General features: G+C 39.9%; 1 protein-coding gene across 2 annotated transcripts in view; it reads right to left on the bottom strand.

The window, feature by feature from the left end:
• itgav (integrin, alpha V) overlaps window positions 1-17153 on the bottom strand; it is a 59365-nt gene that overhangs the window by 6186 nt on the left and 36026 nt on the right. For both annotated transcript variants that reach the window (XM_080902290.1, XM_080902291.1), the window contains exons 7-27: window positions 15531-15653; window positions 14996-15040; window positions 14613-14656; window positions 12683-12739; window positions 11331-11383; window positions 9752-9827; window positions 9058-9187; window positions 8655-8752; window positions 7989-8082; window positions 7771-7816; window positions 6713-6820; window positions 6462-6517; window positions 6203-6354; window positions 5885-6022; window positions 5603-5670; window positions 5357-5495; window positions 5043-5135; window positions 4680-4759; window positions 1135-1215; window positions 716-821; window positions 178-336 (exon numbers count right to left, since the gene is read on the bottom strand). In XM_080902290.1, coding sequence (XP_080758416.1) covers window positions 178-336; window positions 716-821; window positions 1135-1215; window positions 4680-4759; window positions 5043-5135; window positions 5357-5495; window positions 5603-5670; window positions 5885-6022; window positions 6203-6354; window positions 6462-6517; window positions 6713-6820; window positions 7771-7816; window positions 7989-8082; window positions 8655-8752; window positions 9058-9187; window positions 9752-9827; window positions 11331-11383; window positions 12683-12739; window positions 14613-14656; window positions 14996-15040; window positions 15531-15653 — 1946 coding nt within the window. The remainder of the gene's footprint in view (window positions 1-177; window positions 337-715; window positions 822-1134; window positions 1216-4679; window positions 4760-5042; window positions 5136-5356; window positions 5496-5602; window positions 5671-5884; window positions 6023-6202; window positions 6355-6461; window positions 6518-6712; window positions 6821-7770; window positions 7817-7988; window positions 8083-8654; window positions 8753-9057; window positions 9188-9751; window positions 9828-11330; window positions 11384-12682; window positions 12740-14612; window positions 14657-14995; window positions 15041-15530; window positions 15654-17153) is intronic.

The following is a 17153-nucleotide window of genomic DNA, read 5'->3' as shown; positions in this document are numbered from 1 at the left end:
AATGTCAGCTGATCTCTTTAAGATAATCCATGGTTGTGATAGTCATATTTTTAAGCACAAATTTAGAAGAAGTACCTTTAAGATCACAATTGACAAAACTGTGGAAAGAAGCTGTATGTTGTGAACTGTTTGAGTATTGGTGTGCATTTGTGTTGTTTCTGTATTTGTGTGCCTTACAGAGACATTGAGTGGGTTTATCTGTATGTCAGTGGTACAGTTGATGGGTCCCTCTGTGTCGTAGCTGGTGATGTAGAGCAGAGAGCTGTTTCTAAACTGGTACGGCCACTTGACCTCCAGCGCTGCCTTACTGAACGTACTGGGACCGTTGTTCAGGAGCTGTGAAAGGGGAATGCAAGTTTTAATCTCAGTCCAAAGAAATAAAAATACAGAAGAAATATTTTCAATAACCACTGGCATTAAATCTGTGACTGTGAAGCTCTAATAAATCATTTCAAAAAACAAAAAGCAGTTGAACTATACAATAATACCAAAAGGGTGGGAGACCAAGAAATACAGTCTCATATAGCATAATTCATTGTGAAATCATGAGGTCAGCTTGACCTACATTACATTATGCTTGCTGCTAATAATAATAATAATAATAATAATAATAATAATAATAATATTATCATCTTGTGCAGTCTTAGTTAAATCAGTGAGATAAAAAAACAGAATCACCCGTCTCTCCCGCATGTTCGTGCACGTGTGTCTGTACCTCGTAGACGTGTACTATTTGTGGTCCGATGTCGTCACCGAATACAGGAGGGTCTCTCGGTTTCCAGTTGGCGATAGGAATAAACACCTGACCAGGAGATGAAGACCTGGAAACACATTTTAAGGAACAATGTGAAGCTGGAATCATAAAAACTTGTTTTTAAAGCAAGTTTCAAAGTCAGAGATATACCAGTTAAACGAGGGTGTAGTCAACACTTTTGTTTTTATAGTTGTACAAATTCTGTAGCTTTTAAAGCCTCATCCCTTTTTAAAGATGAGGCAACAAGCTTATCAATTATTATTATTATTTAAATACACTATTGGGAAAATCATATAAATTACAGCCTCTTCTTTTGAAGCTTCTTAAGCAGAAAGAGAAACACCTTCAGGAGCAGCAGTGTGTGTTTCTGTGCGTTTTACCCTCTGATGGAGACTTTAGCGAGTACAGCCAGTTTGATGACGCTGGTGACTTTGGGACTGGTGTTGTCAAACTGGTTAGAGCTGAAAAATCAACAACAAACAGTCACATTCACATGACCAAAAACAAACAAACAAACAAACAAACAAAATCCCTAACCCCTAAATGTGTTAAAATAAACAACATCAGAATACAATGATCTAACCTTATTAAGATAACCTAACCTCGCACACGTCTCTGGACTGTAGATGGAAGCCAGAGTCACCTGAGAGAACCCACACAGACACGGGAGAAGACGTAGAGGCTGGATTTGAACCCAGGACCTTTTTGCTGCGAGGCCATCGTACTAACCACTGTGCCAGGTTTAGTTACATCAGTAATTCAAACTGCGCACAGGTCTGAATGCAATGAATGGTTGTCTGTCTTTATGATTCAGCCCTGCGGCAGACTGACAAATTGTCCAGGGGGAACCGTGCCTCTCGTCCTAGGACAGCTATGATAGGCTCTGCCAGAACCCTATCTTATGCGCAGCAACTCAGTCCTGGAGTCTGTTACATTTCTAATGTAAGGATCCTAAATTGGATAAGCTGAAGAAAATGAATGAATGGCTGGAGAAATATTACAACTTATTGATTACTCTATTCTTATTTGTAAAGCATCTAAAAGACATTTCAAAGAAGATATATGTCATAAAAAAGGCAAATAAAGATAAAGATAAAATAAAATGAAAGCCACTATTGAATAATAAGTCCAGTGAATGATGGTAATAAATACTAAAAAAAGTAAAATCCTGATTAAAAGTTCGAACCTGATGCTAAAGTGCTAAATTCTACATTTGTGCTTATCGTGAACAAAATGCTGTCAGTGCCATACTGCAAATCAAAGACATCACAACACTCAACTGCAACTAACTGACTGAAAATCTGTTGCTCCAACCTGACAAATAAATACAGTAATCACCAACAAAGTTGCTAAAATGTAGAGCTCATGAAAGAAATCAAAAATAAATCAGGAATAAGTCAAATGTAACGGATAATAATAAAGATAACTACCTTAAAAAGTTTAAGAATATGAGAAAAGGTTAAAACATAGTTAATCTGTACATGTCAAAGGTGATGACAAAAAGAGAGAAACGGCCTTCAGAAATCTCCTGGCACACATTTAAGGAGCAGTGAAACTGCTGTGCAGTACGAGTGTGTCGATGAGCTGAAGAGGAGGCGAACCAAAGACTGCTGAAAACCCTTCATTAACATACTTCTCTCTCTCTCTCTGCCACAGAAGTACAAAAACACTAACACAGAAGAATGTGAAGACGGAGCTGCTTCCTTCAGAGTTTCAGGGCTTTTGTCATTCAGATGAGCGAGACGAGGAAAACAGCTCTGCTTTAATGAATTAAGTGGGCTTAACACTCAGTCTGATTGCAGTTAGCTTCTATCACGCTAAACCTTCTGAGGTGTGTTGATGCTACTGTACCCTGATTTTCTTTTGTGTCCTTGGAATAACAGCAGAGTCCTTATCATTTCACACTGGATACAGGATGTACTGAAATCCTTCATTTTAAACACTTCTTGAGACTACCATTAATTCCTCATAATGACAAAATGAAAACTTTATTTATATTTTAGCCTTGATTTTAGTCTTTGTGTAACTTTTGCCTCTCTATACACCAGTGTTTGTGTGCTAATATGAAAAAGAAAACAAAAACTGAAGTGCTGTCAGTAGGTGGCACTATGCGGCACTCATTACAATTACCCAGAATTACCTACTGTTGATATTTCAGGCCTTCGAAGTAAGTTCGACTCAATTTTGACCAAGGCCAGAGAGTCCATCATAGTGATTGTGTACAACAATTTTTAAACAACAGATCTGTTTAGAATGTATAAACAGCCCATTTGACTAATAACCAATGTTCCCTCTAAGCTGCGCAATTGCGCACTGCTGGCACACTCTCTGCACACAGAAAATCTGTGCTGCGCACAAAAAAAAAAAATCTACCTGAATTGAAATTAAAATTAAAACTTTAACAATTCTGTTTTGCAGTGTGAGTCAGTAAGTCGCTGGCTGCTCCCGTATGGGATTAGAACGATGCCACCTTATCCCATAGTCCAGCCAATGATGCGATTCACATTCGTATATACGCAGCTAATCAACGTCGTTGACAGACTATGACAGCGTCCTTATATGCCGACACCGGTGTTTTAGCTAGCAAAGCGGCGTGGATGATGTGGAGTGAAGCCACGTTAATGACAACGTGTACAACCATTGGAGGTGTGAGCAGGACAGACGGAACAATTGACGGAAAAAGTGTCGACTTTATACCAGTTTTTAAATCATGTTGATAGGTCACGTAAAACCAGAGATATGATAAAAATATTTTTAATGTTTGGTTTTCTTCCTGAATACCATCGTTGTTTATATTTACTGCGGGAAGAAACGGTAAAAACTGCGTTTTATAAGGAAAACGCTCGAAAACACTCTCCGCCTGTGAGCAAAAACATACTACTACTACTTACTTCCAATAGTGTGAACATACTACACAGGTCATGAACAAGATTTTTTAAAATTTTCATTGTAAGTGGGCTAAAGCAGTTATTTAAAAGTCGTCTAACATAAACGTAAATGCTGTAATTTGATTATTTTAATAAACCATGTGACTTGGATGGATTTGATGCTGGCGTGACAACAGTGCACACGTCTAATGTTGCTCACAGTGGTCCGAGGGACCGCTCAGGGAGTTTGTTTGTTCACTCAGACACATGAAAAATTAGAGGGAACATTGCTAATAACCAAACTAAACTGATGATTAATCCTAATGAAATGTTTGTAATGCATTTTTCTACTAGTCACACATTGACTTTCATACAGCACTTTATCTACCTCCATGGCTCCATGGTCGCAGCAGATGGCCGCCCCTCCCTGAGCCTGGTTCTGCTGGAGGTTTCTTCCTGTTAAAAGGGAGTTTTTCCTTCCCACTGTTGCCAAAGTGCTTGCTCATAGGGGGTCATATGATTGTTGGGTTTTTCTCTGTATCTATGAAGCGCCTTGAGGCGACTTATGTTTTGATTTGGCGCTATATAAATAAAATTGAATTGAATTGAATTTAGAATCAACAATTAACCTAACACGTGCATTTTTGCTGGAGTACCCAGCAGGCAAAGGAGGAACATGCAAGCCCCACACAGAAAGGCCCCAGCTGGGATTTGAACCAGGAACCTTCTTGCCCTGTTTCCTAACCACCCCACCACCCTATTACAGCTCTTGTTTCTGTGTGAAGGCACCATCTGACCTCGTTATGACCTTTGTTCTTATGTGTACCACATATGACCACTCCTACACAGTTTTACTGTTCCCCAAGATTTAAAATCCACCTGATCTGAACCGATTCAGGTCGAATTTGTCCAGGAGCAGTCTCGGTGTACAAACATTTATAGCACCTATACAAAAGCATAGCATCCAGGGTATTTTTGCTTCTATCAAATATCAAAATGGGTTAAATTTGATGAGTTAAAGCAGGGTCAGAACAAAGAGACCAAACACTGTTCCGTACCTGACTATCTGCAGGTCAAAGCGGACAGATGTGTCGTCCTCTGATAGCTGTTGCACGCTGAACCCCAACTCAGCCACCATCTGACCAATGAGAGCACAGGGACAGGGACAATCAGTGAGCAGGAGGATGCAAGAAAATCCAGCAGACATCACTAGACTTGATTTGGTGAACAAAGGTCACTCAAAATAATCGAAACTTCATTACTGACGTATTCTGATTTTAAAGCTGCAGTTCAATATATTTGATTCAAATATTTATTCGGGCAAATCAAATGTGCTTTAAAGTTTTCTTTCCCTTCTGATCAACTTCCAGCTGGACCAACTCCTATGTGTGTGTGTGTCTTTACATGCACCGATCACTGACCTTAGTTCCTCCCTTCATGGGGTTTCCAAGGTCACACACCACCATTTTAGTCTGGTTCTCTTTCTTGTAGGCGCAGGACAGCCTAGACAGGGCCTAAGAAAAATAAGACATCACTGATTATTACAAGAATTATTACCAGCTCAATGATGAACTGGATTGTACAGTAATACTTTATGAACAAACATTCCAATGCAAGAACTTTTCAGCTTTATTTCTCAAAGTACAGCAGCAGGAAAATGTACCTCCTCACTTCAAAGTGAACATTAAACTGATTTTGCCTGAATCTGGGCAAAGTGGAGTGGTGTCTGTATTACCTGACTGCGACCGCTGAAGTCAGCCTGCTGCGGAGGGTAGATGTGGAGTTCGGCCTCGTAGGCTCCCTCGCCTTGATTCTCAGCTGTGATCTCCAGGGTCAGAGCGTTATCATCGCCAATGTAAATCTGGTCACGGTCACTGAAGGGAGGCAAAGAACACTAAACTGAGGGTTTCAACCTAAATTTCCGTCCTGATTTCATTGGCAAAACTTTTTGGTTTAACTTAGGTTGAGTTTGTTTTCTCACCTTTTAACCGACAGCTTGAGGTCAGGTTTGCAGATGTTGTCAGGCCCACAGTCCAACAGGATATGAACCTGATGGAGAGAAGAGCAAAGATGAAGATGTTCAGTATCAAAGAACGATAAATAAAAGGAGTCATTCAGTATTGTTTGGTCCAAACTACTATAAAGCCTTCATTATCAAAAAAATTTATTGTGAACTATCATTCTCTACATGCCAACATGACTACCAAAGGCCCTAAAAGTCACAGATCGCTGTTCATTCATTGAATAAGCTGCACATACTTACCTGTTTGTTGATTTCGGATGGAGATGACATGTCAACAATAGGCTGCAATCCCGTTTTGTCTGCAGCCTGCTGGTAGTTCATACTGTACTCCATTGACACTGAGATGGGAGTGATCTTATCCCGGAACTCTCGATTATCCTGACAGAGCAGGAGGAAACATAAAGAGCCATGTTTGTAAATCCATTCCTGGGAAGCATTTTCCTTTTATCCTTCAAACTTTGAAAACCTCTGTGGTCACAAATCCAGTTAACATGCATCTCTAAAAGCATCTTTCATCCTGTGTTAGTCCTGTGATCCTAAACCGTGTGACTCGCTCACCAGGTAGACCCACTGCTCCTCGCAGGTCGGCCCTTTGCCGTTGGACACGGTCGTGTTTTTGGAGTACTGAAAGGTGCCACTGTGCAGGAAGAAGACACGCTTAGTCGTCTCCTTCTGCTTCAAGCGGTCCAACATGAGGTGCACTCGGAAAGCTGGGAGAGTTATTAGACAAAATGTGAATGTTGCACCGCCACAACTAATGCAACTCTTCTTGTTGTGCGGAGGGAAAATCGGATGTAGCTTCTGCAGATTTACTTACTGAGCAGGTTTGGAGCCCTATGGCCGTTGACCTTCAGACAGTACTTCACCTTAAAACTGAAAAACAACACATGAGTCCCCCCTAATAATGTTTAACAATGATGTTTCAATCAGTTATTGACAAAAATGCACAGCAAAGGATGACTGTAGGTGTTTATGTGTGCAGGCGAACCGAACGTATTGACAAGAAAAAGAAAAAACCTGTCAGAAAAGACTACAAGTACATGTTTTAGTAGAAATGTGACTGCTCACCATGATACAGGTGTGCTGGTATTAGACAGTGTGCAGTTCTTTTCCTCAGGGTTGATGATCAGGGGTGTGATGTCCAACGTGGCATTTACACTGATCACTGGACGGGCTCTGTACATGCACAACACACCGAGGTTAGGTCAGTGACAATACAAGCAACAAAAAAGTTGCTTATTAAGATGAAAGATTTTGATGAAAGACTAATTGACTGTTACAGCTCTAATCAAGCATTTAGCATTTTACAAATGATTTTTAAAAGTATATTTAAAAAATTGCCTTGTAAGGTGCTCAAGGCAGAACACATTAAGACAGACAAAAGTATTTAAAAACCACACAGCATCATGTCACATGGCTGCCATGGCTGCTGGGACAAAGCTGTTTTTAAACCTTGTTGTTCGTCCTGCATTTGGTTTGTTTTGGAAAATTAAGTATGGAAAAACAAGCTTTTAGGAATTCCAGTGAATATGTGGACACTTTTACTTAATGTTCTAGGCCTTAAACCTGCATTCTTCTTAATGTCCAGCAGGGGGTCGACAGCTGTTGTTGCAACAAGTCTCTGCAAAACTCTCCTTTAACTTGATCTGAGTACATGCCTCCATAATGACTGCATGATCTACATCACTGATTCTACTGTACATTTTAGAAAGCAGTTATTGCAATTGACAGCTGAGCGTACAGTGCCCCAGTCAGAAACCCTTCCACTCACTCATCACATCTGGTTTCAAGACCTCAACAATGGAAACACTCCATGCACATCTGGTTGTTCTAAGCGGTTATGAATGAGTATGACTGTATGAAAAGGGTTCACATTAAACATTTAGGATATATATGTACATAAATATTAACAAACAAAAACAAATGAGCACGGGGATGAAGGTTGAACGTGTCCTAATAGCATCTGTAAAGCCAGTAGGAGCTGAATGAAAACAGCAGCTCTTTGATATCAGAGGTGGCCTTGCTCATTAAACTCATCAGCTTCTATCAGAAGCATTACAGACACACACACAGTCACAGCAGGCAAGCACACTCACACACGCAGTGTAGATTAAGGATTTGATTACCTGTACAAAACGGCTTTGTCTGCTCCAAACACTCCAACTATTAAATCTGTGGGGCAGAAACACACATCAGCTCTTTTTCACAGCACAGCTACTGACATTCATTTGCCTCCTGCTGTGCTTCTCTACATGTACACGTTTCTGTGTGTGTGTGTGTGTGTGTGTGTGTGTGTGTGTGTGTGTGTGTGTGTGTGTGTGTGTGTGTGTGTGTGTGTCTTTACCTGGATATCCATTCTGGTCTATGTCAGTATTTCCAGACATGGAGTACCCAAAGCTAGGGGGCATGTAACTGGATGCCCATTTGCCCTCCAGGCGCTGAGAGATGAGGCAAACATTTCAAATTAAAAGTTTATGTTGGAGCTCTTGTTGCTATAGTAGTAAACGTCCTTTCAGCTAAAAATTATAGCACACCAACGTGACTGGGAGGATGTGGGAAGGCCACATCGACGTGACCAGCTGCACAGTGGTCAGAACTGAATCCAGTTATCTAAATCAGCTGATTTGAAAGTGAAACTAAAAACAAACATAACTAAAATAGTTCTTACAGCCATTCTTTGAATGTCTAATCAGGGTTTTATGGTAATCCCAGACTAACTGTGAACCAGTTTAAGTGAAAACTTTATGTTTGCTGTATTTTCAGTGAGGTTAGAATCACTGGTTTCAGCAGTCTTTGCCTGTGACGACTTCAGAGTGTGGGCAGGATTTTCACTGTGTACAGCGCTTCACACCATAAACACTAAACAGAAGTCTTAAAAATGAAAACAAAGAATAAAAGTTGTCACCTATATAACATTTACAAAATCCAGTTACTGTAGAAATCTAACTATAAGCGGGTAACTAAAGTGTATATAAACACAGTGAATGGAAGGGGCAGGTGTGGCATTTACCTGGGATGGTGATGCTTTGGGCCCCTGAGGGCTGCCATTATGGATGTAAACCAAGCCATTATGGTTGGGGCCTCCGTAAGGAGCAGAGATGGCCACATCTGGACAAGAGTGGAGGGAGATGTGGAGTGGGTAAAGAACTACTGTGTAGATGTCAAGGTGAAAAGCAGCTGATGCATTTACTAAATCATGTATACTTCAGCAGGGACCTGTGTCTGTGTTTGTATCCACACATATGTATCTGTGGACAAATTTCAGTTTTAAACCGCTGTTTCAACTGGTCTTCATCATCAAAGGGATGTGTGGGGGCTTGAACTGGTTAGTGGCTCACTTTATCCTCACAAAGACAGAAAGAGCTAAAACACCGGAGGGGGAGAGGGTGGTGTGTTGTGGTGCTCTCTGTTACCATTGTAGCCATCCATGTTCAGGTCTCCTAGCGCTGCAATGGCAGAGCCATATCTGGCGTAAACTTCGGACCCAGTGAGCAACCGAGGTGGTTGGAAGGAAAATCCACCCCGACCAAGATAGACAGACACCTGAAGAACACACACACACACACACACACAGACACACACACACACACACACACACACACGGTTTTAACAAACTGAAGCCTAACAAAAAACTCCACATCTTTTATATTTTGCTCATATTTTAGAAAGATTTACCCTTTGCCTTAAATTTGTGTTACAGTATTAATATTTTAAAATTAGTGCTGCCAGCGTTAATCTCATTAAAATGATGTTAACGCCATAACTGCAGTAACGCGGCAAATCTCCATTAGCAAGTTAGCACGGGGCGATCCGTGCTAACTTGCTGCATGCTTTGATGCCGTGCAGCCCTATGCCTTAGCTAACTCTTGTTAACTTCATTTTAACAATATTAACACTGACAGCACTATTTTAAAATAGCTTCATACTTCGGCACAGAGTTGTTAATTTTCTAATTACTTCTTACAAATTTGATGAGTTTCCAGCTAAATATATTTGCTTTCTTTAATAAAAAACAAAGAAAGCACAGTTCACCTAATCTGTCAAACACTTTTACAGTATGAGTATGTATGTATGCACATATGCAACGGATGCTCTGTGTGTGCCTACCTGTCCCACCTCCCTCAGTTTTCCATCTGAGCCCCTGTCCATGAAGAGAGGAGCTCCAACGAACACATCCATATTACTGACAGACAGATGAAACACAAAATAAGAACACCAGATTACTTATTATTTGATTATATTAATTTAATATTCATTCATCTGCATTTTATATTTATAACTAAAACACAGTGTATCCATATTATTCTAAGGGCAAAGCGTCTGTCATCCTTTACATCCCTTTGTGATCTGTTTGACACTAAGAAGAGTGCTTGTAGAGAGGACAGAGATGGCACAAGAACGGGTGAAAAGGCTGTTTAAACAAAACTATACACCGAGTCATCGAATCGCTCAGTATGGAGTGATTTTATCTCAACTGCTTTTTTACTTTAGAAGGTGCCGTGCAGCATTGCTCCATCAACAACAGCGGAAAGACTTAAATGTCACTCAGAAGACATCAGAGCTGTGTCGACTGATAAACAACAACAACTCTAGTATCACATTTCCACGATGTTACCCACATTTCACCCACTCTGATTCTTTGCCAGATAAATAGATTTTAATAGATTTACTGACACTCATTATTTCCTCTTTCTTAAACGCACCAATAGAGACCAACCAGCTGTTTATCATCATCAACCAGTTAACACAATACTCTCACAACAGGAGCAGATGGGAACAAGCAGTCAGTGTTTGTTAGCATGCTGAACAGAAACACTGATAAGATGGTCAAACATCCTCTGAGAGGTTTGGTGGTTGTGTTTGATAATTTTCACCACTTCCTTAAAGCGATGGCATTAGCACCCAGCTTCTCTCACACCACTTATTTTAGTTGGCACACAACTAAACACGTAAACAAGTGTATGAACCACCGCAAACTTCACAAACGTGTAAAGTCTCGAAACACTCCAAATTTAGCCGCGTTCTGGTTTCACTTAAAAGAGGCCATCAAAGCTCAAGCTGACAGCAAAGTGAACAGTGTTGAAGTTTGAGCGTTTCCAGAGGTCAAAAGCAGTTGTAAAAAGTCTTCAATGTGCTTTTAAATTACCCGGGAGCTCTCGCAAGAGAAAATAACAGAGCTCACTTCACTATCGAGGGTACAAGTACACCAAAGTCTACTTTAGAGACGCATTAATATAAAAATATCTGCCATTCATATTTCCCCCAAACACTACCCAAGCTGGACAAACATTAGCTCTTCTAAGTGTCAGCTCTTGTCATTTTAATGGTGATTGGAAGTAGGATTCAGATATTTAAAGAAAAATGGATTCCGGTTTAATATGTAGCTTTAACACGGCAGAAAACACTGATACACACTCACACATACACACAGAACCACACCAAATAGCAGCAAAACACAGCAAATAATACCCCCAACTGCCACCAACTGCAAAGAGAGACAGTTCAGTGGAAATATGTTGTCATCCTATTGTTGCACTGTGGTGACAAAAATTGTTCTGCCATAAATTCCATGGATGGTGCTGTACGGATATCTACGTACAGAAGAATATATCTATTCTTTTATTGGAGGGCTTGTCTTAAACCACAGATGGGGAAATTGTATGAGCACACACAAACACGTACTCACCCGTCATTGTTGACATCAAAAGCTGCAACTGAATGTCCAAAGTACGCGGCCATCTACAAGATGAGAGCGAAGGAGAGTCGAGGAGATGGAATCATGAGTTTACACAAGAAAACACGCAGTCACAAACATTTTGGTCAGATTGGAAATCTTTAGATTGAACTTTTTATTTAAGTATATTATATTAGCATTACAAAATCAAAAGCATTTATTGCCTGTCAGACTACTGTGGCCTTTTGAAGTTAATAGTCTTTAGGAACTCAATGTTATATCTCTGTAAATAGTTGTGATGTAATGGCTGCATCTCTGATACAAGCTAGAATGATGTTTCTCCTCGTAAAGAAACACAGTCCATCAGCGGCTTCTGAGTGAAATAAGAGGCCGTTCTCAAACCACAACCCAGTGACTAGCACAATGATATCAGAGGTGAGATCGCATAAACAGAAGACATTCAGAGAAAACTAAAGGAGGAGTGAGAGGCTTGACGTCAGGGAGAGGCGTCTGTCTCTTTAAAGAGAAAGCAGGCAGCAGGAAGCTGAAAAGTGAGGTTACAAAGTTCAGAGAGGGAGCTATGGTGGACAGACAGGAAAACGAAGAGGAACTAATTAACTCGAGCGATGACAGTCTGTTTTCCTCCCCACCCTCCTCCCCCTCTGCTACATCTGCATCTGGAGCAGTTTACATCTTGATTTAAGATCAGTGTTCACAGGATCTTCTACACCTAAAAAGATCCAAAGCCTGGTTTCTTCAACCCTTCAGAACTACCAAAATAATAATACAGTGGATACAGGAGCAGCTCTCTTCTTCTTGCCATCTGACACTGACCATTACTAAAAAGGCATCCAGCACGTTTCTTTGTGGTAGCAGGAAAAACTGCTCTGTTCTTCTGACATTTAGGTGTTTTACAGCAAACTAAAAAAACATTTGCAGCTCACTGAGATGCTTAATGTGCAGCTGAATATAACCCCTCTGTGTAGACATGATCGATCATTTTTCTCAATGTAATAAGTGAATATCATCTGGATTACAGCTTCTTGAAAAGTAACTGTTGGTGAACAGCTCATTAATAAACCACAATCAGACCGTATTTCAAAGCAGGTTCAAAACGGTATAGTACAAGCTGTTACATTACAATGCACGCTGATGCTCGTCTCCTCCAGGCAACCAAACACCCGTGTCAACTTCCAATATTTCTAACTGGCCTCGTGCAATCTGTAAACTGATCTAGAACGCCTGCTGATTTTTTGTTTTTCTCCACCCCTTGTTTTACTGATTATATCCTCAGGGGCAAACCCACTTTGAAACATGCAGCTGTGGCTTTCTGTGCCACAGAGTATGGCTGTCCCACAACTCACCTGTGACCCTGTGAAGTTGATCATGGACTCCATGACTGCGCCGTTAAAGATGTTCACCTAAAACATCGAAACACAGCACAGATCAGCAGCTAAATCCCCATTAACGCTTTTAGAACTCAGCAGTGCTGCTGTGCATCTCACAATAATAAAGCATCTTCTGCTTCTGTTATTGACATAACACATTTACAGTAATAACACAGAATCATCAAATGTCAGCAGCACCGTTGAATCCAGCTTTGTGCACTGGTTCCTAATCTAAGGGTCCAGCCCCTCTAAAAGTTTACCAGACATTATGAAAGGGAAAAAAAATCTGTTTCTGCTATACAACTTTCTCTGATCTTTGCCACTTCTTCACTTATGCAGTAATAAGCCAGTGCAAGCAGTTTCACTGGTTTATAATAGCCCACATCAGCTGCATTATACCCTTGGCTCCAACAATTACTTAAAAATTAATCAACAAACCTCAATATTTATATCCTGGACGTGACTCCAAACTACAAAATTAAACCCAAGAGAGATTTGTACTTCATTATGTCTTCTTTTCTTACTCTTTTCTATCCGGTCATTAAGTCTGACGTCACTATCAGTGTCTGGACCTAAACTCTGCTGCAGGTCCATATATCAAACGATCACTATGGCATTACTGAGAGTTGAAAAACTGTCTAAAGTCTTTCATCTTTAATAAAATGATCAGCGTTCTGCTCTACCAGGTGTAATAATTGAGTTTAACATCAAGGCATCCATGAAAACGGAATTTATGACATTTAACGGAGTTAGAAGTTAGCAGGAAGTTAGCTCGCTAGCTTCTATCTAAATACAATATAGCATGTCCTGACTACAGGGTTTTGGAAACAAATTAAAACGTACAGCTCTGCTATCACTTCCAACATAAATGAAGACAGAAAACTAAACAGCAGTGACGTTTGTAGGGTTACTGAAGTTTGGCTAGCTGGTATATAATGATGTGCTACATGACCGCTAGCGACACATCTATGTTAGCATAATATAAACAAGCTAACTTTTTTTCCACTCGATAAAAGTTAACGTGAGTGTTCTCGGTGGTCAGGAACAAATGTAATCGCATGGCAGGATGCTGTAAAAGGACCAAACTTCAGCCAGGAGAACAACTGAGATAATCCATCCACAATACGAGGTTAGTCATTCATATACTGCTGCATGGGCTGGGCTGTAGCTACATCCTATGGTTTTAAAAACTGAGCTTAAATAAATGATTAGCGGTAATAAAAGCCGAGGGAGGTCAACAGGGATCACTGACTGTTTTAGGAGCTTTTTGAGATCAAATAGAAGAAAATACATAACATTAAACATGTTAACAACACAAAAGCCATATTAAACGCAGACTACTTTAGGCCCGGAAGTAGGATTCGTCACGTCATCACTTAACGACCGGATACACATGGTGCTGTAGACAGTGCTGTATTTTTAGCTTATTTTTCTCTGTGTTTTATTTGCAATGCAATATGAAGCCACAATGATTAATATTTAACAGCAAGCTTATGTTTCCTAATGAAAAAAAATCTTAAGTCTTTAAAGTGTGGGTTTATTACTCTAACCATATGTAATGAACATAAGAAGAATTGAAGTTAGTCTTTGTAACTGAAACTCTGAACTCTCAATAACGGTTTGCTTTAAATTGTTATACAACTAGATGAAGAGAAACCACCAATCATCCAATCACAGCTTGAGCTTGAGAAGACTGACAGTGAATATCTGAAGCAGAGCACTAGCTGATAATTGTTGGTTAGATGCTATGAAGCACTCTGCCTAAAGCCCTGAGGTAGGTACACTCTCTGACCACAGACTGACTGGATAATATGCATGTCCTGCACTATGGAAGCTCTAGGACAACAGCCGTAACTTGGCATAGTTCAAACATTGAGAAGTGTGTGTGTGAGCTTGTAACACTTACATAACCCAGCGCCTTCTCCCCCCTCGGTACTCCAGTCACAAAATCTGTGGAAGCATAAAAAGTTGAACAGATAGACACTAACAGACTGGTTATCATCTAACTACAGATGTGACTTTTTTTGCTATTGCTTCAAATATTGCTGTTATAATTATGCCATTGACTTGGTTTATATGAAAATCAAAAAACCCAACACTGTTACATTTACTGTGGCTTTAAAAGGGAAGCTGGGCGTCCACGGGACACTGCCTTTAAAAAACAGAGCAATTAATTCAACTCACTCCGAGCCTTTTCTTTATAAGTGTGTGAAAACTGTGTGAACATTTCACACTGGTGTATTTGCAGTACACTTGCATTATATAAATCCCCTTCATTATCCCTCTTACCGTCCTTTCCATCGCCATTGAAGTCTGCAACTGTCACAGAGTATCCTGTGAACACAATCACAGAGTCTCTCGGTCAAACTGTTCAAATTTTCTGGGGTTTGATCGTTTCAAAAAATGTTTAAAGATGCACAAGGACCTCTAAATAAGAATTTGTGTATATAATTCAAACATATTGTAATTTACAGGCACATTCTCAAAAGCTAGACACACTAGAAAAGTTCATCCTCTGTGTTTGGATCGTTCTCAAAGCTTGCAGCTGCAACGTTGTAATTTGTGTAAATGCTTTACTGTTAAACTTTGCTTTCATAGTTTTATATTTGACAGTTATTTATTTTACACATAAAAAAACTCAAGCAGCAGGTTTTTTATTTTTATCTCTTTATACCAGGTCCTGCTTGTAGACCAGCACTAATATGATGATCACAGACTACATGCAAAAGATGGATTCCACCCACTGGTTAACAAAGAGCTCTGAGACATAAACATAGAAGTTATGAAAATCTGACTGAAGGTGTGTACGTGATTGTGTAGTTACCAAGATAACTGTCGTCATACTGGGCATTGGCTGACTTGGTGGAGAGCGTGTTTCCATAACGGGTGAAGTAATCATTAGTGAAGCGGGTAAAAATCTCTGAGACGTCATCCGAGATCAGCTGACCTGAAGAGAGAGGAGGAGAGAGAAGAAGAAAAGACAGAGGAGACGGCATGGAGGAGAACAAGAAGAGCAAAGCAAGACAGAACACAAGGAAAGAGTGAGGATAGAGAGCAAGAGAGAAAAAAAGATGGAAAAGAAAAATGTTAGAGCACAAGAGACAAAAGTGAAAAAACACCAGCAATTTAGGGGAACAGAAAAAAAGTGAAGGAGGTAAAGGGCAGAAAGAAAAAGTTCTTTCACATGTGTGTTTACACGCTGACGCACTTTTGGTGTCGAGAAAAAAACAAAAAACATACAACTTGTAATTAAAGGAGCCACAGAGACGCAGCATTAACAGCTATCAAATCAGAAACAACAGTGTGGAGTGTGTAACTGTGAGTGCTGACTCAACAGGAAACAATCATTAGGCTAACACAGGAAGGCGCAGGAAGACTATGACCATAAAGGGGGGAAAAAAAATTGTGTGACTGACTCAGCGTTCGGGGTATAATCCATGTCACACCCTCTAATATCAGATGGCCAGACAAACATTACAAAATGCTGCTCAGATATAGAAAGACAGACAGACACACACACACCTCATAGCTTTACCTGCTCATTAAAATCTTAAGCGTGCGATGATGCATGCTATGGTCCAGAGTGAGATGGTGCAGTGAGTAATGCCGTTAACTACAAGTTGAGATCAGTGTTTTTTTTCCTATAGCTGTTAACATTCTGATCAACTGTACCTGTGAAAACTACGCTACAGACAACATCATAATAACAGCTTTTTCTTTTGTTCATTATTTTTTAATCTGAGTTACTTTTTGTCAACGTAGAAAAAAACAAAAACAAAACTGGGTGCTTCAATTCCAACCACACATGCTGATCAAAATTGCAACAGTTAAAATGAATTTTATATGCAGCTCACAAGCAAAACAGTTTTTAGGACCAAATTTGAACTTGAATACAAAGTCCACTTCAGTTAAGAGTTATAAAACAATAGTTATGACTCTGTATTCCAGTGGATAGACTCAGAAAAACTACCTTTCTTTAACCCTTTCATGTTTATGCCATGTCCTGTTCTTCAACGTCATGCTGCTCTGTTGTATGTTAATTGCCCCTTGGGGATAAATAAAGTCTTTCTGATTCTGATGAATTATTATTATTATTATTATTATTATTAAGTATTTTTATTCATCTTTAGGCATGAAAAAACAGATTTTTGAACATGATTTTTTAAACATGCACTTTTCAAATAGTTTTTTTACAAGTCCACTTAGGTGGACAACATCACCTTTGGAGTGGGTGGCAGGGTATGGAGTGACACATCAGTCTCCAATGTAGTGGTTTATGTGCAAGTATACCATCAACACTGACACAAATACAAGAAAACAGGCCTTGAATAACTGTCCACTGTTGTGACCACTATGCGTGAAAGGGGTAAAGTACCTAGCGTAAAACTATATTTAAATACAGTTACAGTAAATGTTCTCTTGCCCCCAGACCCCACAGTGACACAGC

The sequence above is a fragment of the Rhamphochromis sp. 'chilingali' genome, assembly GCF_963969265.1.
Source record: "Rhamphochromis sp. 'chilingali' genome assembly, chromosome: 14".
Lineage (NCBI taxonomy): Eukaryota > Metazoa > Chordata > Actinopteri > Cichliformes > Cichlidae > Rhamphochromis > Rhamphochromis sp. 'chilingali'.
The sequence above is the reverse complement of the archived record's forward strand: the minus strand, read 5'-3'. Positions and strand labels throughout refer to the sequence as shown.